Below are 22,301 nucleotides of genomic sequence, written 5' to 3'. Positions count from 1 at the left end.
CACTGTAGAAATACCCTGCTTTAAAAAACAGCATAGACCAGCATTCATTTCAATCTGGTCCATGCTGGTCAGTGCTGTTCTGATGCTGGTCAAGTTGGTCGGACCAGCATGGTCTAGCTGGTCAAGCTGGTCTTAGCTGTTCAAGCATATGCTGGTCTATGCTGTTTGTTTTTTACAGCAGGTATTGTGACAATGTTTTTGAAATCAGATAGATACTTTAAAACTATATTATTTTTAGCCTTGAGCCTACTGAAAAGGAAGCCTCAATTAATGGATTCAGAAAAGACAAACCAATCTATAGTGTCGCAATGCAGGATATATTTAAAGTTAAAAAAAACATAATTTTGGTGAATAATTAATGGTGGCTAAAACCGAACTGAGTACCTTTTGGTTGTTGTCAATAACATCACTTTGCCCACAATAAAGCAGGATACATTTGTCAAGGAACCAGTTCATTGAGAAGACGTTTTATGACAACTGTTTGACACCTCCTCATACTGGAAGGCTCTTAATGTTGTTGCACTGTTGTTAATGTCATGTGGAAGTGGCTCTGCAATACTTCATTAATTGCATGCAAATTGAAGTCTTCAATTTGAACTCATTTGACCTGTGTTTAAGGGAGAAACACGACCTCACTCTCCAACCAAGGTACATGAATTGAGGAGCAAATTGAAGTGAAGCAGAACTAACTTTTGGAAGACAGTGGAAGTGGATAAAGGTAGGGCTTTTCAGAAAGAGAAAATACATTTTAGAGTTGCCTCCTATGGGCTCAGGGACCAATCACAGAGGGGGAAAAAAAAAAAAAACAAATGTGATTGGTTAAATTACAGAAACGCGAACAATTATTTTTGACAGACTGACCGTGGTTACATGTATTTTGCTAAGTTTATTCATGTAAATTGCATTAACGTTTCCAATGAGGATGTGGACATATGAAAGCACTATCATATTGAACTATATGATTACCTGCTAACGGGATTATACTGTACTAGCTGTAAATTACAGTACTGTAAATAATTTGTTGGGCGGTGATTAGGTCCAATGAGAGGTGTCCTCTGCATCACTTCTGTCCAATCTACCGCGATATGTCTGAGTGGTAGGTGGGTGCGACATGGTTGCTAGGGGTGTTGGAACCGGAAACGGACAAAAGCGTCCCTGGACTCTCCATCAGCGGGTTCTGTTTTGATATGTTGTTGTTTTGCTAGTAGACCCAGTGAAACCATTCTACTCATTTGTACGGGAAAATGTCGATAATAATCGCGCTTGACTGATCTTTCCCTTACCGGGATAGGAGAGTAACTTGTAGTTAGGTAGGTAAATCGTACGTTTTTTTGTACAAATTGAAGTTTCTAGCTAATATGCCAATGTTCGCGAATTAGCTAGCTACTGTAACGTTTTCCTCTGCGATGTGGCGCCACCCGCATTGGTCTGTCACTGGAAACCTACGGTTAACGTTACTGTAGCTACCTATGAAACCATGTCAACAACATTATGGGAGTTATTATTCTAATTTAATGGCCAACTAATGTAGCTAACTCGTTAACTAACGTAGCTAAAGCCGCTAAACCTTTTCAAAAACGAACTAGTTAACTAACGTTAGTTAACTAGTTCGTTTTTGAAAATGTTTCCTCTTTTAACCGTGGTTGAGGATTGATCATTGGCTAGCTAGCTAGCTAAGTGGATAGTTTGCATGACCTAATAGTATAGATGTATATGACTGTACACAAGAGGTCCCATATGGGGTTTGTTTTGTAGTGATGCATGCGCTACTGAAAATACAATAGAACATAGTTACAATTTTCAAATGGCATCTACGACATGACTATTTTCCCCTCTAAGTAACCATGACAGCAGCTGCTGCTCTGCAGATTGGAGACCAGCTGATCCTGGAAGAGGACTACGATGAGAACTATATCCCCTCTGAACAAGGTAGAGCAGAAGGATACAGAAGTGGCAGTATGGCTCCCTTTCTAGTTGACAGATCAGTAGACTGACTGTAAGCTACATTGCTGAAACAACTACACGAGCATGGTGCAAAGTGTTGTGGTGGGCATCAAACATATAGGCACATCTCAAAACCAGGCAATGCTCTGCTTTACATAGATAAGCCACATATGACACATTCACTAACTTATTTTGGTTGTGTGAGAAGTCATGTAATGTTATCTGGAGATTTTCCTCACTGCTTCTTTCCCCTCCCCTGTCAGAGATCCACGAGTATGCCCGAGAGATTGGCATTGATCCCAATCGGGAGCCCGAGCTCCTATGGCTGGCCAGAGAGGGCATTGTTGCCCCACTGCCTCCCGAATGGAAACCCTGGTAAGCAGGCAGGCAGGCATCTGCCACTGTACCAGAGATGGAGTCTGAACCTGGTGGCGTCGGTCAGTAACATCCAATCAAGTGAATTTGAAACCAGAACACAAATATTCTCACCTGTGTATGGATGGTCAAAATATTTGTAGATGGGGGATGCTTTTTGTTCTACCCCAACATTGACTTCCAAAAATGCATGTTGTTTAAATTGCAATAAAACAGTACTTTACATTTGATTTTTAACAGTACTTTTTTGATAGTGATTCATTAACCACAAATTACTACTGACTGGTCACAATGTCACCCTTCTCTTGCATGGATCAGTTTTGTCTCGGTCGTGGTCTCGATTCACAATCTTTTTTTTACTGTGATCTGAGTTTGAAGACGCCTTGACATTGACTCCATCTCTGGCCCCAAGTAGTATGTCAACACTGGTAGACTTCCCAGTATTCCCAGACACCATATGTCCACTGGTCTCTTCTCCCTTCTCTGAGTTCTGAGGTGCTGAAGTGACTCTTTCCCCCCCCCCTCTCGCAGTCAAGACGTGACGGGGGACGTGTACTACTTCAACTTCTCCTCGGGCCAGTCCACCTGGGACCACCCGTGTGACGAGCAATACCGCAGCCTGGTAAATCAGGAGCGAGAACGAGCCGGCACCCAGCCTCATGGGCCCCCCATCACCGCCGCTAAAAAGGAGAAGAAAAAGAAAAAAGACAAGAAGGAGAAAAAGAAGAAGGCAAAAGACCAAGAGCTCCTGAAGCCACCAGGAGTGAGTGGGCGTTTGTTATGTTCTGAAATACACCAAGCGCATGAAGTGACTCACAGATGTCTCGGAACACTGCAGTGCTGTTGTGTGTAGATGTATTGGTCTGGAAATAGCTTCAACTCTAAATAATGTCAAAGAAGCACGGCTATTCCACTTAGTCACTGAGGCGTAGCAGAAAATAGAGAGGAATCAAAGTACAAAGATGAGGCGTTTAGAGTGGCTTGGCTGAACCAATACATTATCATTTTGTATTGTCTTGGTCATCAACACAACAGTCACATACTTATGCTTGGTTGCTTCATGCCCCCAGTTGCTAAGTGATACAGTTATACCGATATAGTGATTATGGTAGTGATTATAGAGTTATAAGTCATTGTCCTAAGTCATTCTTCATTTCCTATGTGTATCCTTTCTTAGTAGTCTGTAAACAAAGGGGAAAGGTCTGTATTGAAGGAGAGCCAAACAGAAGCACCCCTGAGAACAGTGAAAGGTTCCCTGGTAGGGGGTTCAAACTGACATGGGGGGGTTAGCACCACACAATGAGGAATGAGACAGGGCAGTGGTGTTTGGCCTAGGGCCCACTGATGAAACACAGAGTCAAGCTGATGCAGTTAGTCATGGTAGTATCGAGGGGGGAGCAGAGGGCTTTGTCACTGAGGAGGTGGTGGAATGGAGGGAGGCAGCAGAAGCGGGCAGGGAGAGCAGTAGTGATTTCAGTGACAAGGTGGTCTGTTTGGAAGTGGAGGTAGAGGAAGGAAAGGCTATTGAACCCCAAATGCCTTCATATGGTCATTCTACACCTGGGGCAGTGATGACGGAAACATATGAGGGAAGAGAAGGCCAAGCAGAAGGGAAAGATCATCCTAGGAGTTCACTTACTTGATGCTAGGGACTGTGAGCAGGGTCTTGTCCCCTGCCTGGCCCCTCTCTGACCTCTTTCCTGGCCCCATGTCCCCCTACCTACCTCTCAGCCGAGAGACGGGATGGGAGAGAGCATGGCTGATCCAGCAGGGCAAGTGAAGGGATTCTGCAGGTACGACCACAGATTACAGACAGGAAATGGTAAGACAGCCTCAGGAACTGTTGTAATTATAGGAGAAGGATTGGTAGAAGCAGGTGAACGATAGGAGCAGTATACCAAATTTGTTTGAGTTTCGATAAGATCCTTGAATATCATGATGGTTACGATTAACCTGAACCCTCTCTACACAACATATTTGTTCACGTGTGTCTCTCTCTGTCTCTCAGCCATTAAGCTTGACCCTCGGGCCACTGCAGGCCCCGTTGGGGAGCCTGGGGAGCCTTGCTCCTCTACGGGGTCTTGATGGCCCGGCCTTGAGGGGGTCCCTGAGCAGCTCTGGAGGGCTGGAGCCCCTGAAGACTCCCCTTGGGGTAAGAGTTTTCACCTTGATGATAGTTCATTACCTTATGTACTGTATTACCCTTATTCTTATGGTGTGCTGTTGAAAGTCTCTAACCTTTTATCTCTCGCTCTCTGTCTCTCCTCCTTCTTCCCTCCCCTAAGGGTCCTCTCTCAAGCCTCGGGTCCAGTCTGCTGGGAGGGCGACAGGAGGAGCGTGTGGCTTTCTCTCCGCCTGGGTTCGAGGATGACGAGGATAACATCTCAGAGGATGAGCAGCCGGTATGACTTTCAACTGGCAAAGTGCATACCTATCCATTCTGGGCACCGTGAAACAGAATATTTGGAGAATAGAAGTGTGTAATTTGTGGAGCATAAGTTAGATGTATGACAGTGATGCTGTTTGCAGAGTCGTCGTGGCTCGGCCAGACTGTTACAGAACCTGCACCTGGACTTGGATGCGTTGGGAGGAGGGCTGCAGTATGAGGTACACTACCGTTTTCACAATGCACAACAACACCATGTCTATTTTATGGCATAGCCCCTTTAGGACTTTTCACCTACTTTCAACTCCGTCAGTGTATGATACCAGTGCAGATAAGCACAGTCCCATGTCATTATTACATTAGAAAACCTCTCTGTATAATGGATTTAGGCTCAGTCGTGTATGTGTTGTGTGGCTAACAGGACAGCGAGGCCAGTGGAGTGGCCCCACCAGAGGGGAAGACAGAAGCAGAGCTACGAGACTTGGCCCTGTCTGGAGAGCACAGCCCTGAGTCCCCCTCTCAGCAGGTAACTCACACTACTGATGTGGCTAAATCTATTACTTCTCTCACTGTCTCTTTTCTCTCTTTTCATCCCACTGTTGATCCTGTGGTGTATGTTAGTTTTAGGACTGTCTAGTAGTTTAGACCATACAGTGCATTCGGAAAGTGTTCAGACCCCTAGACTTTTTCCACATTTTGTTACGTTACAACCGTCTTTAAACATGTATGAAACATATTTTTTTTCCCTCATCAATCTATTATACACAATGACAAAGTTAAAACATTTTTTATTTTTTAAATTTTATTTTTTAATTCTTTGCAAATGTATACATTTTATATAACACAAATACCTTATTTACATAAGTATTCAGACCCTTTGCTATGAGACTCAAAATTGAGCTCAGGTGCATCCTGTTTCCATTGATCATCCTTGAGATGTTTCTACAAATTGATTGGAGTCCACCTGTGGTAAATTCAATTGATTGGGCATGATTTGGAAAGGCACACAACTGTCTGTATAAGATTTAAAAAAAAATAAATAAATATAAATTTGCTAACATTTCTAAAAACCTGATTTTGCTTTGTCATTATGGGGTATTGTGTGTAGATTGATGAGATAAAAAACTATTTAATCAATTTTAGAATAAGGCTGTAACGTATCAAAATGTGGAAAAGGTCAAGGGGTCTGAATACTTTCAGAATGCACTGTATACTTAGATATATTGAACAAACCCATGACTATGTTATCAGGTCTATCTGAAGAGAGATCACAAGATGCAGACCTAGATAGAACTGCTCTTGTTTACTAGATTGCCTTTAACCAAAACCAACACTTTGAGGGATGGAAAGTGTAAGCTATCATTGGGAAAATGTGTAGGCCTATTTATTCATTCAGACACAACATCTTTGTCATTTATCAACTCTCATAAGTGTGTGTGTGTGTGACTTTAAACATGTGTTTTGGGTTATTGTCTGTCTATCTCTTCCTGGTCGTGTAGCTGCTGTGTCAGTGGGAGCTGTGCTATGGTCACGGCTGCCACTGTTTCTTTCTGTTGGTCCTCTTGTCCTCATACTGTCACTGTTATTGCTTTGCCATCTGAGTCTTTCATTTGATCACCCTTTATGTTGGTCTTATAGGTCTTTCTGTGTGTGTGTTTCTGTGTGTCACACTTCTCTGTGTTGTTTGTTGTTGACGTGACTGTTCTCTTTCAATGAGCTCTACCTACGGAATGCGTGAGTGGTTTGCATGCTGCTCGGGTCCCTGTGTCTTCTCCTTGTCACATTATCCCCAACCCCTCCCCCTCCTTTCTTTATTTTTGTGTTTGTCTATGCACGTCTTCCCTCTCTTTCTCTCTGGTGGCCACCATCATCCCCTTCCACCCAAGGACTCTCTTCGTGGACGCCACCTCCTCACCACCCCACCACACGGAGGCAGCAGGGACTGCAGTAGTGCTGCTGGGGTCTGCCCCTCTACTCCAGACCCCCAGCCTGCTAAAACTAGAGACAGTGGAGAGGAGGAAGAAGATTATGAGGATGGGTGGGGAGAGGACAGAGAGAGTGTGGCTGAGGAGGGAGGAGATGAAGAGGAGAACCAGAGAGAAGTATGGCAAGCGAGTGAGAAGAAGAGAGGAGAGGAGGGGGAGGGCAAGGACGTTGAGGCCGAGGTCAGTGAGGAGGTAGAGTGTGAAGGAAAGTTGGAGGAGGGAGAGGAGGAAAGTGATGAGGTCATAAAGAGGTGTGTAAAAAGTGAGGATGGGGAGGAAGAGGAGACTGGTGACGTAGTTGAGGAAAATGTCAATACAAATGAGGGAGAAGGAGGAAGTGATGAAATGATGGAGAGATATCTTGGAGAGCAAGGAGAGAGTGATGAGGTAGTAGAGTGGTGTGTTACAAATGAAAAACTAGAGGTGGGTCATGACAAACAGGTGGAGGACTGCAATGAGCTAGTTGAGAGCTGTGTTAAAAGTGAAGAGAAACCAAAAGCAGAAGAGAGTGATGAGAGAGACACTAAAAGTGAGGAAGCAGGAGAGGAAAAAGAGGGGGAACAGGAGGAAGAGAGTGATCAGGTAGTCGAGAGATATATGAAAGAGGTGGAGGGAGGAGATTTAGAGGAAAGTGAGATAGTGGGCGAGAGATATTTCAAAAGGAAGCATGTGGAAAAGAAGGAAGAGACTGTTAGAGACAGTATAGAGGAGGAAGATGAGGCAAAGGGAGATGAGGATAGTGAGGAAGTGGTTGAGAGGTGGTTGAAAGAGGAGGCTGAGGAGGGCGAGAGGGAGGTGGTGGAGAGGTGTGAGGAAGAGATGGAAGATGAGGGTAAAGAGGAGACTGGGGAGGGTGAGAGTGAGGTGGTGGAGAGGTGTGTGAAAAGTGAGGAAGAGGAAGGTAAAGAGGAGGGAGAGAGTGAAGTGTTGGAGAGGTCTGTGAAAAGTGAGGAAGTGGAAGAGGAGGTCGGCAAAGAGGAGGCTGATGAGGGAGAGAGTGAAGTGGTGGAGAGATGTGAGGAAGGGGAGGAGGGTAAAGGTGAACCTGAGGAGCTGGAGAGTGAGGTGGTGAGTGAGAGGTGTGTAAAAAGTGAGGAAGGGGAGGCAAATGACAAAGTCTTTGCGAGATGCTCGCTGAGTGAAAAACAGGCTAGGGAAGGAGAGGAGAGCAGGGAGGTGGAGGGGTGCTTCAAAAGCGAACGAAAAGAAATGGAAGGAGACAGACTTGAAGAAGACAGTGATGAGGTGGTGGGAAACTGCATTCAGACCGTGCAAGCCTCACCGAAACCCAAAACATCCGCAAGCTCAGAGGAAGTATTTGAGAGACTCGAACAACAAACGGTCCAAGCTAAGTCCCTGGGGAAGAAGAAGAAGTTAGCAGACCTTAAACAAAGTGACAACATGGAGGTGTATGTGGGGAAGAAGAAGAATGTGCCCAAACAAAGCCCTCTACCAACAAAGGTAGGGGTTTGGTGTGCTTTGACCATGTCGTGGCCCCTGCCCTGTGTGCTCCCCCTCTGCATGCACCTCCACCCCTCTCTCAGCCAAAGGAGACACCATTCCACTCCCTGAGGGGCTGTGTTGGCTCAAGTCCCAACCCTGGTGAATCCAGCCCCCCATGATCTCCCTCTCACATTACATTGGTGTCTTTGGTAATATGTGTATATGCAGACAGCTCTGAGGACTGGATTGGAACATTCTGGTCCCCTTGTTGACAGTTTTGCCTCCATCCCTCCTCTAGAGCTGAGCACTGCAGCCCCATCCTATCAACCAGCCCCCTAGGCGGCCCCATACTCTCAGACAGCCCCATCCTCTCAGGCAGCTCCCTAGGCGGCCCCATCCTCTCAGACAGCCCCACCGTCTCAGACAGCCCCATCCTTTCAGGCAGCAAGATAGCCCCATCTGCTTAGACAGCCCCCTAGGCAGCCCCATCGTCTCAGCCAGCCCCCTAGGCAGCCCCATCTTCTCAGCCAGCTCCCTACGCAGCCCCATTCTCTCAGACATTCCCCAAGGCAGCCCCATTCTCTCAGCCAGCCCCCAAGGCAGCCCCATCCTCTCAGCCAGCCCCCAAGGAAGCCCCATCCTCTTATACAGCCCCCAAGGCAGCCGGTCCTCTCAGTCCAAACTTTCAGTGCTGTAGCCTGTGTTTCTCTGTCTCTACTGCCTGCTTGACCAGCCCTGTGCCTGTGTGGTAGAGTCTCACTATTTGCCTCTTGTCTGCCCAAGCTTTGCTGATCAAGCCATGGGATGGCTGCTCTGTGCTGTTGACTAGTCTATTGTCCCTTTTCTGCTGTACTTGCTTTGCCCTACTACGAGAGCCTTCATAATTGCTGTGTGCCGCTGAGAATGGCAGTATTCATCCACGTTTTCTATCTGTGTCGTGAGTGCATGCGTGTGTCTGTGTGTGTGTACGGTGTTTGAGGTGACACGGTCGCACTATGCTTCACGTCAGTGACTGAGTGTGTTTACATCAGCAGTCGGAGGCCAGCGAGCACATGGAGGTGGCATCCTCCTCCACCGAGGACCTCAAGGTACTTTGTTATGGATTGAGATCATGTCCCAGTAGATAGGCCTGTAGAATAGAGGCTTTATAATGTAACATTTAAGCAGATAATATCAAGGGGTGTGTTGAGTAAAGGCAAACTGTGTTGTGTTCCACTTTCCCTTTAGTCTGGTTTTGGCTCCAGGTTGTCAGAGAAAGTCCTGGACCTGAAGGATCTCTCCCCTGCTGTTAGTCCACTCCTGCAGGTACCACACTCTCTCCATCGCTTCCTCACCTTTCTTTTTCTCCCTCGCTCGCCCCTCTTCACCTCCTTCCTCCTCAGCTACACTCTCTCTCCTCAGTCACAGTGGTTCCTCTGGCTGTAGAGTCTGTAGGCACTGTTTGTACCGTTGTTTTATTTTGAGAGTGAACACGCACATCATGCCATGTAGAGTTATGTTAGCCTTTGCTATTCACCTAAAAAAAAAAGTCTGTATTTTCCCCAGGACAAAGTGGGGATAGTGAAAGTCAGTGCGGAGGAGGAGAAGGAACGGAGGAAGAGGGCAGAAGCTGCAGAGAGGTTGGCAGACAAGCCTTTCTGATAAATGCCCATATTTCAGTGAAATGTCCTCTCTGAACCCAAACACACGTTGTGATACAAGCATATTGTCAGTGTCATTGTAGTCTGCTTCTCACAAAGATCTGCAAGTCTAGAGCTGAGCCAAATCATTTATCCGACTCCTCTTACTCTTCCTCTCTTTCCCCTCCTTCCCTCTTCCTCTCTTTCCCCTCCTTCCCTCTTCCTCTCTCTCCCCTCCTTCCCTCTTCTCTCTCCTCTCTCCCCTTTTTTTCTTTCTCTCTCTTTCCCCTCCTTCCCTCTTCCTCTCTCTCTCCCCTCTTTCGCTCTTCCTCTCTCGCTTCCCCCCTCGCTCTCTCTCCCCTCTTTCCCTTTTCTCCACTCTCTCTCTTCCCTCCTTCCCTTCTCCCAAACTCTGCAGGCGTCTCCATGGTGCAGGCAGGGAGGATCCAGTGATGGAGGACAGGCCCCCCAGCCAGCCCAGTGAATCCCAGCAGACCACAGGGTCCTCCCACTGTGAGCCGGAACCCCGGCCGCGGGCCGAGGGGGTCAGCACCAGCGCCAGCCTAGGGGTGCCGGTGGTCCAGCGGCCTGACACCTCCAGAGGCCGCCTGGTTAGGAGCCCCAACGCCCACTACAAAGAGGAAGCCCCCAGACAGGGGGAGGACAGCAGATGGGCCCAGGAGGAGGAGAGGGAGAAGGAGAGGAGGGAGACTGAGAGGAAGATAGAGGAGGAGAAGGAGTGTGCGCTGCGGGAGAGGCAGGAGAAGGGGCGCCTCCTTCAGGAGGAGCTGAGCCGGGAGGAGGAGGAGGAGGAACGGAGGCTGAAGGAGGAGAGCAAGGAGAGGGTCAGGTAGGCATTCAGGCAGCAGGCCACAGAGTGGTCAACCTCCCTCTCAACTTATGTCCACTGTTATAGTAGTATTTGTGAGCTGTGATGTGTGAATATGTGACTCAGTGTCAATGCTTACGGCTGTGTGACAGTGCTGGTTATCTCACCCGCTGCTGTGTGTGTGTTCTGGTCCTGACCGGTCTTCCAGGAGCCTGAGGGAGAGGCTCCAGAGTAAGGGGCGGGAAGAGGAGAGCAGGCTGAGTGTGGAGTCTGAAAGCAGGCTACTGGAGCTGAGGGAGATGGCCCGGAGGGAGAGAGAGACCCAGCAACGCAACATCAGGTGACTCATCTCTCTCTACTATTCATCCATCTGCTTAAGCACACACACACACACACACACACACACACACACACACACACACACACACACACACACACACACACACACACACACACACACACACACACACACACACACACACACACACACACACACACACACACACACACACACATTCATATGACAGCAATCTCCCTGGAGTGCTCCACTGACCGTTAGATCACACAGTGACCCCAGCCGTATTAATATGACACTGCTTCACATAACTATTCTGTGCTTAGGCGATACTGTTCTTTCTACACATACAGTAGATATAGAAATACCGCTCGGTCACTGCAAAAAAAAACAAGACAAATAAAGATTTGCACTAAAAATGATTGTATGTGTGCTTGCTACGTTTGTGTGTGTTGTTGTTTTCATCAGGGAGGAGGGCGAGGCGATGCTGAGAGAGCTGCGTGCCACCCTGGAGGCGGAGCGAGAGAGGATAGAGTCCCAGAGGAGGCGGGACCTGGAGCGACTGAGGGAGGAGTCAGAGGAGAAGCTACATGCGGAGAAGTGTAGACTGCTTGGGGAGCGGGAGGAGCAACTCAGCTCCCTCAAACAGGAGGTGAGGGGGGGGGGGGTAGGAGAGGAGCTGGGGGGAGATATAGGAGAGGGGCCTTCCAATACACACATGCACTCAAAATAACTGAAATTGTTTGGGTTTTTGTGAGGGAAATACATGAAGTGAGTCTAGGATAGGGTGTTGTCACACAGGTGATGGTTGAAGACAGTGTGTTGTTGTGTTCCTTAGGGGAGAAGCAGTGCCAGTGAGAGGTGGAGGGAGTTGAAGAGCCCTCATAGCCCAGAGCAGCATCTAGCAGAGTACCAAAGAGAGGTGATAGAACACACACACACACACACACACACACACACACACACACACACACACACACACACACACACACACACACACACACACACACACACACACACACACACACACACACACACACTACTTCCCACCTTTGATACACAAAACCATAGCCCTCATCTCCCTGACTGCAGATACATATATTACCAGTATGTCAGTCTCAACCCTCTAGAGCATTGTGACATTATGAATCCCTCCCACTGACTGTGACTTGGTCCAGTTGGGAGACGTGCTCCAGGAAGTGAGGGAGGAAGTGCAGCGTGACCATGCCAGGAAGCTGGGGCAGCTCAAAGACGACCACCACCGAGAACTAAGCTCTATCAGAGAGAGTCATCTGGACCAGGTGAGAGACAGTTCAAAGGTCACCGCTTCTCGTAACCTACCTGCTGCTACTGTCATTGTTGCTTTGGCTGTTGCCTCTGCACTGTTGTCCCTACATGTAATGCTGCGGTTAAATATCATGGAAATGATCTATTTGTGTGTCTCTCTGTGTGTGCTTCTGTCCTCCAGGAGGCTGTCCAAAAGGAACAGTTGCTGTGTGTCCTGCAGGAGGAGAGGGATCGCCTGCTGGCCGCACATAGCACCCAGCTGGAAAGACTCCGTACACAGCTAGACTCCCAGCTCTGCAAGACCCGCCAGACGCACACACGCAAGGTGAGGACAGAGAGAGAGACACACACACACACACACACATGTATCATCTCTAAACACCTGTCATCCCTCAGGAGGCAGAGATTCAGGAGCTGGGGGACAGGATGGAGCTGAGGGCCAGGGAACTGAAGAGCCAGGAGACAACACTGAAGACCCAGGTAAACTACTACCCAGGTAGTCACTGTTGCGCTGATATGTGTCTGCGTGAATATCTGGAACGCTTAGGGATGGCCACGGCTTCGGAAAGGAATGAACTGTATGTGTGTGGTTGGCCGCTGTTGATTAAAGGACATATCCGCTTGCCAATGTTCAGGCAGCGAATTTGAAGAAGAGGAGGCAGCAGCTTGGGGATGAAGAGGATGAGATAGACAGAGGAATCGAGGTGAGGATTCATCATCTTCACCACCACCACCACCACCTCGGTCTTCATCGTGCTGTAGATGTTAAGCCTGTGATGTTTTCAGGCTCTGCCTGGAGTCATGCAGGAGAGGGATGGACTGAGAGAGGATCTGGAGCGGGTGGAAGGAGAGAGGGACGGGGCGAGGCAGGAGGCGGAGAGGGGGCGGGAGGAGAGGACCAACGCGAGAGAGGAGTTGGAGAGAATGAGGGAGGAGAGGGACAAAGCGAGAGAGGAGAGCAGGAGGATGAAGGAGGAGCGGGACCGGCTGGAGAGCAAGGTGGAGCTGCTGCAGGAGCGCTGTGATCGGCTGGGCCGCAGAGTCAGGTACACACACACACCAGTTGAGGCTGCTGGTGGGAGGAGTACGGCTCATAATAATGGCCGGAATCGAGTGAATGCAATGGTATCAAACACACGGTTTTCAGACATTATTATTATCCCCTCAGCAGCCTCCACTGAAACGCACACACACACCTGGCCCGTTAGTTGGGGCCAACCTCCGTTCACACTGTTTCATTGCTGACCCACAGCTGACCCACTAAGTCTTCCAGACTTGGGAGACTTCAATTCTAGCTTGCCAGACTATTGAGCTCTTTCTCGCGCGGTACTTTCTCAGGGACAAACACATGATTCTATTGCAGTGATCTGGAGCAGAGTGAGATCAAAAGGCCTTCTACTAGACTGGACAGAACAGAGGAGGAGAGGAAGAAGGAGAAGGATTGTGAGGCAGCGCCCTCTGCTGGACGGGAGAAAGTGCTGCATGTAGAACACCTGAAAGAACCTCTCTCCCCCATCTCCAGAGACAGCGAGAGCAGCTTGGACGAGTATGTGTGTTTGAGAGAGAGCATGCACCTTTCTGCACCTTTCTATCCTGACTAACTTCTGTGTGTGTGTGTGTGTGGGGGGGGGGGGGGTGCATGCATGTTGCACCTTTCTATCCTGACTAACTTCTATTTTTGTGTGTGGGGGGGGAGCATGCATGCATATTGCACCTTTCTATCCTGACAAATTTGTATGTGTGTGTGTTTGTGTTTCTCTCTTCCTGTCCTTCTCCCAGCTTGCATCAGTACATCTCCTCTGAGGGCCTGTCCCTGCAGAAGGCCCGGCGCTTCCTGGAGAGGGAGAGTGGTCGTCTAAGTGAGAGACAGGCAGCGCTGCAGGCAGCGCAGGCCCAGTCCAGCTCCTCTCAGTACCCCAACACCACCAGCCACGCCCAGGCCACACAGGAGATGTACAGGAACCTGCAGCAGGTACGTGTAAGTGTGACTCCCTTCCTTATCCCTTATGGACTCCTACACCCTGCCCTATGTTGGAACATTCATGAAGTGAGAGAGTATGCTTGACCTCCGTGTGTAACGGTCCCTGGGTCGTCTCTCGCTCTCTTTCCCTCCCTCTCTCTGTCGCTCTTTCGTTTTCGCTTCTCTTCCTCAGGAGGCCAGTGACGTGGAGGAGTTGAGGGTGACTGTGCAGAGGGGGAACTCGCTGCTACGCAGGAAGGAGGAGAGGCTGCAACAGCTAGAGAGCTCCGTAGCTGAAGAGGTGCCTTAGTAGTACACCATAACACGTTTATTTACCACATATCCTGCCCCCTGTACACCACCTGTATTACTAACCATGCCCATAACTTTATACATACTTCAATAGATTGCTAATAAACAACACACTATACAATGAGGGGACAAAACATTAAGAACACCTGCTCTTTCCATGACACAGACTGGTCAGGTGAGTCCAGGTGAAAGCTATGATCCCTTGTTGATGTCACCTGTTAAGTCCACTTTAATCAGTGTAGATGAAGGGGAGGAGACCGGTTAAAGAAGGATTTCTAAGCCTTGAGACAATTGAGACATGGATCGTGTATGTGTGCCATTCAGAGGGTGAATGGGCAAGACTAAAGATTTAAGGTGAATGGGGTATGGTGGTAGGTGCCAGGCGCACCAGTTTGTGTGTCAAGAATCAGGCTCCCGATTGGCGTAGCGGTCTCAGGCACTGTATCTCAGTACAAGAGGCGTCACTACAGTCTCTGATTCGATTCCAGGCTGTATCACATCTGGCCGTGATTGGGAGTCCCATTGGCCCAGCGTCGTCCAGGTTTGGCCAGGGTAGGCCGTCATTGTAAATAAGAATTTGTTCTTAACTGACTTGCCTAGTTAAATAAAGGTTGAATAAAAAGAAATGTAACGCTGCTGGGTTTTTCATGCTCAACCGTTTTCTTTGTGTATCAAGAATGGTCCACCACCCAAAGGACATCCAGCCAACTTGACACAACTGTGGGAAGCATTGGAGTCTACATGGGCCAGCATCCCTGTGGAACGCTTTCGACACTCTGTGGAGTCCATGCCCCGACAAACTGAGGCTGTTTTCAAGTAAAAGAGGGGTGCGACTCAATATTAGGAAGGTGTTCCTAATGTTTTGTACACATACATATTTTGTATGCATTTTTCCATGGCGTTTTGGTCATTTAACAGACAGTCCTATCCAGAGCGACTTACAGCCAGTGTGTTCAACTTAAGGTAGCTAGCTAAGCCAATCGTTGTAAGTAAAACGTTCCTCAATAAAGCAGTTATCAGCTAAATCATTGATGTTAAGAGTTGACAAGTGTTCGTGTTAGAAAGTACAAAAGTATGGAGTTTTTTTTTCTCTCTTGCTTTCCCTTGCCCAGGTCTCCCATCATCACTACTATGATGACCAGGGCAGACTGGCTGCTGATAGGAAGGTGAACTTTGATGTGACTGAATCGGATATGAGCAGCGTCAGCAACGGCCATGATGGCCCAGGTGAGAGAGACACACATACGGGAGTATCCATTCCTTACACCCTCATAACAGGCCTGTACTCCTCCCCTGTGGTGTTGTTATTTATGCTCTGTCTCTCCCCCTTCATCGTTTCTCCTTTTTCCCCCTTTCACCTTCCTTCCCCTCTTTCACCCTCTCCTTCCTTCCTCTCTTTCACCCTCTCCTTCCTTCCTCTCTTTCACCCTCTCCTTCCTTCCTCTCTTTCACCCTCTCCTTCCTTCCTCTCTTTCACCCTCTCCTTCCTTCATCTCTTTCACCCTCTCCTTCCTTCCTCTTTCACCCTCTCCTTCCTTCCTCTCTTTCACCCTCTCCTTCCTTCCTCTCTTTCACCCTCTCCTTCCTTCATCTCCTTCACCCTCTCCTTCCTTCCTCTCTTTCTCTCCTTCCTTCCCTTCACCCTCTCCTTCCTTCCTCTTTTCACCCTCTCCTTCCTTCCTCTCTTTCACCCTCTCCTTCCTTCCTCTCTTCACCCTCTCCTTCCTTCCTCTCCTTCACCCTCTCCTTCCTTCCTCTCCTTCTCCTTCCTTCCTTCCTCTCCTTCCTTCCTCTCCCTCTCCTTCCTTCTTCCTCACCCTCTCCTTCCTTCCCCTCTTTCACCCTCTCCTTCCTTCCTTCTTTCACCCTCTCCTTCCTTCCTCTCTTTCACCCTCTCCTTCCTTCCTCTCTTTCACCCTCTCCTTCCTTCCTCTCTTTCACCCTCTCCTTCCTTCCTCTCTTTCACCCTCTCCTTCCTTCCTCTCTTTCACCCTCTCCTTCCTTCCTCTCTTTCACCCTCTCCTTCCTTCATCTCCTTCACCCTCTCCTTCCTTCCTCTCCTTCACCCTCTCCTTCCTTCATCTCCTTCACCCTCTCCTTCCTTCCTCTCTTTCACCCTCTCCTTCCTTCCTCTCTTTCACCCTCTCCTTCCTTGCTTTTCTCCCTTATGTCTTCTTACATTTACATTACATTTAAGTCATTTAGCAGACGCTCTCCAGAGCGACCAAATTCCACCTTATGACATCCAGTGGGACAGTCACTCAATAGTGCATCTAAAACTTAGGGGGTGGGGTGAGAGGGATTACTTAACCTTCCTAGGTATTCCTTAAAGAGGTGGGGTTTCAGGTGTCTCCGGAAGGTGGTGATTGACTCCGCTGTCCTGGCGTCGTGAGGGAGTTTGTTCCACCATTGGGGGCCAGGGCAGCGAACAGTTTTGACTGGGCTGAGCGGGAGCTGTACTTCCTTAGGGAGGCCTGAACGCAGTGCCCTTGTTTGGGTGTAGGGCCTGATCAGAGCCTGGAGGTACTGAGGTGCCGTTCCCCTCACAGCTCCGTAGGCAAGCACCATGGTCTTGTAGCGGATGCGACTTTCCCCTTCAACTGGAAGCCAGTGGAGAGAACGGAGGAGCGGGGTCCTTCCTGCGGCGTTCTGGATGAGTTGAAGGGTTTAATGGCACAGGCAGGGAGCCCAGCCAACAGCGAGTTGCAGTAATCCAGACGGGAGATGACAAGTGCCTGGATTAGGACCTTCCTGTGTGAGGCAGGGTCGTACTCTGCGGATGTTGTAGAGCATGAACCTACAGGAACGGGCCTCCTTGATGTTAGTAGAGAACCTTCCACGCCAAGGTTCTTGGCGCTCTGGGAGGAGGACACAATGGAGTTGTCACCGTGATGGCGAGATCATGGAACGGGCAGTCCTCCCCGGGAGGAAGAGCAGCTCCGTCTTGCCTTCCTTGGTGATCCGTCATCCACACTGATATGTCTGCCAGACATTCACCACCTGGTCATCAGAAGGGGAAAGGAGAAGATTAATTGTGTTCACATAGCAATGATAAGAGAGACCATGTGAGGTTATGACAGAGCCAAGTGACTTGGTGTATAGCGAGAATAGGAGAGGGCCAAGAACAGAGCCCTCACTTCCTGGTAGGAGCCCTGTCAGGTAGGACGCAATCCAAGCGTGGGCTGCCTTGGAGAGGAGGATCCTTCCTCTAGAAGGATGAGAGCAGAGGAGAGAGAGTTAGCTTTAGCAGTGCGGAGCGCCTCCTTCCTTGAAACCTGACTGATTTGGATCAAGAAGGTCATTCAGAGAGAGATAGCGGGAGAGCTGGCCAAGGACGGCACGTTCAAGAGTTTTGGAGAGAAAAGAAAGAAGGGATACTGGTCTGTAATTGTTGACATCGGAGGGATCGAGTGTAGGTTTTTTCAGAAGGGGTGCAACTCCTCTCTTGAAGACGGAAGGGACGTCTCAGGGATGAGTTGATGAGCACCTCCGGAAATGGTCCTTCCTTCGTCACAAGACGCGAGATTTCATCTGGAGAGAGAGGGAGAAAGAGGTCAGAGCACAGGGTAGGGCCAGAACCTCCTTCCAAACGAGGATCGGATGTCTCGACCTTCTTTTCAAAATGGTTGACGAAGTCATCTGCAGAGAGGGAGGAGGGGGGGGCTTCAGGAGGGAGGAGAAGGTGGCAAAGAGCTTCCTTTAGAGGCAGATGCTTGGAATTTAGCGTGGTAGAAAGTGGCTTTAGCAGCAGAGACAGAGGAGGAAAATGTAGAGAGGAGGGAGTGAAAGGATGCCAGGTCCGCAGGGAGGCGAGTTTTCCTCCATTTCTCTGCCCGGAGCCCTGTTCTGTGAGCTCGCAATGAGTCATCGAGCCATGGAGCGGGAGGGAGGACCGAGCCGGCCTGGAGGATAGGGGACATAGAGAGTCAAGGGATGCAGAGAGGGAGGAGAGGAGGGTTGAGGAGGCAGAATCAGGAGATAGGTGGGAGAAGGTTTGAGCGGAGGGAAGAGATGATAGGATGGAAGAGGAGAGAGTAGCAGAGCGAAGGTTGGGACGGCGCGATACCATCCGAGTAGGGGCAGTGTGGGAGGTGTTGGATGAGAGCGAGAGGGAAAAGGATACAAGGCAGTGGTCGGAGACTTGGAGGGAGTTGCAGTGAGGTTAGTGGAAGAACAGCATCTAGTAAAGATGAGGTCGAGCGTATTGCCTGCCTTGTGAGTAGGGGGAAGGTGAGAGGGTGAGGTCAAAAGAGGAGAGGAGTGGAAAGAAGGAGGCAGAGAGGAAAGAGTCAAAGGTAGACGTGGGGAGGTTAAAGTCGCCCAGAACTGTGAGAGGTGAGCCGTCCTCAGGAAAGGAGCTTATCAAGGCATCAAGCTCATTGATGAACTCTCCGAGGAACCTGGAGGGCGATAAATGATAAGGATGTTAAGCTTGAAAGGGCTAGTAACTGTGACAGCATGGAATTCAAAGGAGGCGATAGACAGATGGGTAAGGGGAGAAAGAGAGAATGACCACTTGGGAGAGATGAGGATCCCGGTGCTTCTGACCAGACGCTCTCGGGGTGTGCGAGAACACGTGGGCGGACGAAGAGAGAGCAGTAGGAGTAGCAGTGTTGTCTGTGGTGATCCATGTTTCCGTCAGTGCCAAGAAGTCGAGGGACTGGAGGGAGGCATAGGCTGAGATGAACTCTGCCTTGTTGACCGCAGATTGGCAGTTCCAGAGGCTACCGGAGACCTGGAACTCCACGTGGGTCGTGCTTCCACCAGAGTAGGGTGGCCGCGGCCACGCGGTGTGGAGCTTTGTATGGTCTGTGCAGAGAGGAGAGAACAGGGATAAACAGACACATAGTTGACAGGCTACAGAAGAGGCTACGCTAATGCAAAGGAGATTGGAATGACAAGTGGACTACAATGTTCAGAAAGTTAAGCTACATAGCAAGAATCTTATTGACTAAAATGATTAAAATGATACAGTACTGCTGAAGTAGGCCAGCTGGCAGTGGGTGCGTTGTTGACACTACACTAATCAAGTCGTTCTTGAGTGTAATAGTTTCTGCAGTGTTGCTATTCGGGGGCTAGCAGGCTAGCTAGCAGTGTTGTTTACGTTACGTTGCGTTAAAAGAACGACAATAGATGGCTAGCGAACCTAGAAAATCGCTCTAGACTACACAATTATCTTTGATACAAAGACGGCTATGTAGCTAGCTAAGTAGCTAGCTACGATCAAACAAATCAAACCGTTGTACTGTAATGAAATGAAGTGAAAAAGTGATACAACCTGTGAATGCGACCGGGTAGTTGAGTTCTATACAGAAGACGTTGGCTAGCGTTGGCTAGCTGTTGGCTAGCTAGCAGAGTTGGCTAGCTAGCAGAGTCACCTACGTTAAGGACGACAAATAGCTGGCTAGCTAACCTCGGTAAATTAAGATAATCACTCTAAGACTACACACTCTAAATCTAAACAACACAATTATCTTGGATACGATGATACGATGATACGAAGACAGCAAAGACAGCTATGTAGGTAGCTAACACTAAACTAATCAAGTCGTTCAGTTGAGTGTAATAGTAATAGTTTCTCAGTGCAGCTAGTCAGTGGACGTTAGCTAGCTGGCTAGTGAAGACTACGTTAGGACGGCGAAATACGATAATTACGCAATTATCTTTGATACAAAGACGGCTATGTAGCTAGCTGAGAAGAAATTGCTAAGATAAGACAAATCAAACCGTTGTGATATAATGAAATATAATGAAAAAGTTATACTACCCGTTGGAGCGACGTGCAGATGCGACCACTCGCTCCAACCGGAACCGGAAACGTATATACAGCATTCTTCTTTTCTGACATTCGCTCCCTTTCTCTCCTCTCCAGGTGGGGAGCCCACAGTGCCAGCTAAGGTGCAGCACTTAGCCGAGTCGCTCCAGCACATCTCTGGCCAGCTCAACACAGTCCTGGGGGCCCTGGGCTCCCTGACCCAACGCCAGACCCCTTACCAGCCTCTCCCCCTACCTCTGCCCCTCTCCCAGCCCCGAACCCCCACCTCAATGCCTCTTTCCCAGCTCTCCATGCCTCTGTCTGGGCCCTCCTGGGCGTGGGGCCCTCACAGCACCTCCACCCCACTACGGGATTCTGAGGACCTGCTCAATAGCCGTTGGGCCAAGCTCTTCCCTGGTACATCTCAACCAAAGAGATACAATATCATATATGTTGTAATAAATATGCGTTGTATTTAGTTCTGTGGACTGTAGAACTCCCCGTTCAGGGTTGTCTGTGTACTTTCAGGTCGGTGGAGTTGTTGGTTTAATTAACGAGTACACTTCTCTTTGTCCCTTCTATAGGGGCTCCTATTGAGTCCATAGCCACCAGTTCCTTGAGGACCAATGCACTTTATTCAGGGTACAGTCCTGCAAGGTAAATATGAAAATGATGGAAACGCCTCTTTAAAAAAGCAATCTAGACTGTCACTCATCCCTTTCACAGTAGTCTTATCTTGTTGAAGGTAGGTACTACAGAAATGTGTGTTTGTTAGTGAGCAGGCTCGTAGTCTGTCCTCCATGCAGCCTAAGGCAGTGGAGATGGATGGCCAGAGGCTTCAGGGCCTGATCGACGGCAACAAGAGATGGCTGGAGACACGCAGGAAAGACCCCAGTGTGTATCCTTCTATAAACATGCTCACACACGCCACATAGCACAACTTATAATGGAGCTTGGTTCAATCTTGTACATTTCCTTAACAGGCTTTCATCAGACCTCTGTTCACGCGTTATCGGACCCCCCCGACTATGAGTGGACTGGTCCAGTTGAGCCTGGATGACAACAACCAGATTAAAGTGTACCATTACTAAAGGGGAGGGAGAAGTTACATAAAGAGCAAGGATCAACACAAGCAGATAAAGCTGTATTCTTACTGAAAAAGGGCTAAGGACAGGGGTGTGTTTTTAAAAATGCACTTTTAATGCAGGGATCCCTCCAGCTCTGGTCCAGGGCGCTACTAGAGGAACCGCCCTGGACTGTGTGGACCAAAGGAACGCCCTGGACCAGAGCTTGGATTCCCCTGCAAACAAATTTCCATATCAGATTACTGTAAGAAACATTTAAGACCTCTGACCTCCAGTGTACTCCTCGTCCTCAGGTTTAACTGTGATTGTGTGACAGAAGAGAGGACACTAGGGCGGTTTCAGTGGTCTCTGTAATTTCATTCCATTGGTTTGCAAGGTTGAATAGCTTGGGAGTATGGCGACAGTAGCCCCGTAGTCAACAAATCAGTTCGTTTGCCTCGAGCTATTTAAATGTTTCAAAAACAGAATGCATAGTTGTTACATATTCAATAGGTGCTTCACTTTATGAGGAGAGATACCGTTGATATCTTACATTTATAAGCCTCATAACTGATGTGTGGTGATAAGTGACTAAAGATCATTGTCATGGTATCAGGTTGTAATTGTGCTGTATGAGAAGTTCAAGCCATACCATAATAACCGCTACAAGGGCAGGACAACTTGTAAAGCATTCAGTCTGTATGAAATTCTGGTAAGGGAGACCCTCTTCCAGTGTGTTTACTGTGCAGATGTGTGGAAGTTTTACAGTATTTTTATAAATATTTTAATAAATGTAAAGTGGTGTATATTGATAATGTCCATGTCAAGCTTTCATTCTTTTTCATGCAACAGCTTTTCAATATTTCATTTGTCTGCATTAAAGTAATCACCAGGGTTGTATTCATTGGGACACCCAACGGAAAGTATTAACTTTTGCAACGAAAATTTGTATTTCTTGGACAAGTTCAGGTAGTCTTTCCCTGATTGTCAATTCTCTTCCATTTGGTGCCTAATGAACACAACCCATGTTTGGATTTCCTTTTCATC

General features: G+C 48.5%; 1 protein-coding gene across 3 annotated transcripts; it reads left to right on the top strand.

The window, feature by feature from the left end:
* Positions 1–1,094: 1,094 nt before the first annotated feature.
* On the top strand, positions 1,095–22,069 carry LOC124006514 (centrosomal protein of 164 kDa-like). Of its 3 annotated transcripts, none has more exons than XM_046316571.1 (28): positions 1,095–1,310; positions 1,840–1,929; positions 2,208–2,319; positions 2,851–3,082; positions 4,328–4,471; positions 4,605–4,721; positions 4,849–4,926; positions 5,127–5,231; positions 9,168–9,221; positions 9,361–9,438; positions 9,679–9,752; positions 10,171–10,602; positions 10,790–10,921; positions 11,345–11,528; positions 11,715–11,798; positions 12,055–12,177; positions 12,345–12,488; positions 12,560–12,643; positions 12,799–12,867; positions 12,950–13,209; positions 13,527–13,709; positions 13,943–14,141; positions 14,317–14,424; positions 15,548–15,662; positions 20,308–20,607; positions 20,775–20,847; positions 20,966–21,088; positions 21,185–22,069. In XM_046316571.1, exons 2-28 carry the CDS (start codon positions 1,845–1,847, stop codon positions 21,279–21,281), a joined length of 3,789 nt encoding a protein of 1,262 aa, XP_046172527.1. In that variant the 5' UTR covers positions 1,095–1,310; positions 1,840–1,844; the 3' UTR covers positions 21,282–22,069. The 3 variants fall into 3 exon arrangements, with proteins under 3 accessions (XP_046172527.1, XP_046172528.1, XP_046172526.1); XM_046316572.1 differs by having other exon boundaries at positions 1,096–1,310; positions 9,165–9,221; positions 13,943–14,135; XM_046316570.1 differs by having other exon boundaries at positions 1,096–1,310; positions 9,165–9,221.
* Positions 22,070–22,301: the final 232 nt, after the last annotated feature.

The sequence above is a fragment of the Oncorhynchus gorbuscha genome, linkage group LG19, assembly GCF_021184085.1.
Source record: "Oncorhynchus gorbuscha isolate QuinsamMale2020 ecotype Even-year linkage group LG19, OgorEven_v1.0, whole genome shotgun sequence".
NCBI lineage: Eukaryota > Metazoa > Chordata > Actinopteri > Salmoniformes > Salmonidae > Oncorhynchus > Oncorhynchus gorbuscha.
Note: the sequence above shows the minus strand (reverse complement) of the source record. Positions and strands in the feature narration are given on the sequence as shown.

Bases quoted from the DNA above. Each gene is read 5' to 3' on its own strand.
- LOC124006514 (XM_046316570.1), top strand. From the start codon at position 1,845: ATGACAGCAGCTGCTGCTCTGCAGATTGGAGACCAGCTGATCCTGGAA. The intron at 2,320-2,850 runs GTAAGCAGGCAG...CCCCTCTCGCAG, and splicing joins CCTCCCGAATGGAAACCCTG to TCAAGACGTGACGGGGGACG. The intron at 9,753-10,170 runs GTTGGCAGACAA...CAAACTCTGCAG, and splicing joins AGGGCAGAAGCTGCAGAGAG to GCGTCTCCATGGTGCAGGCA.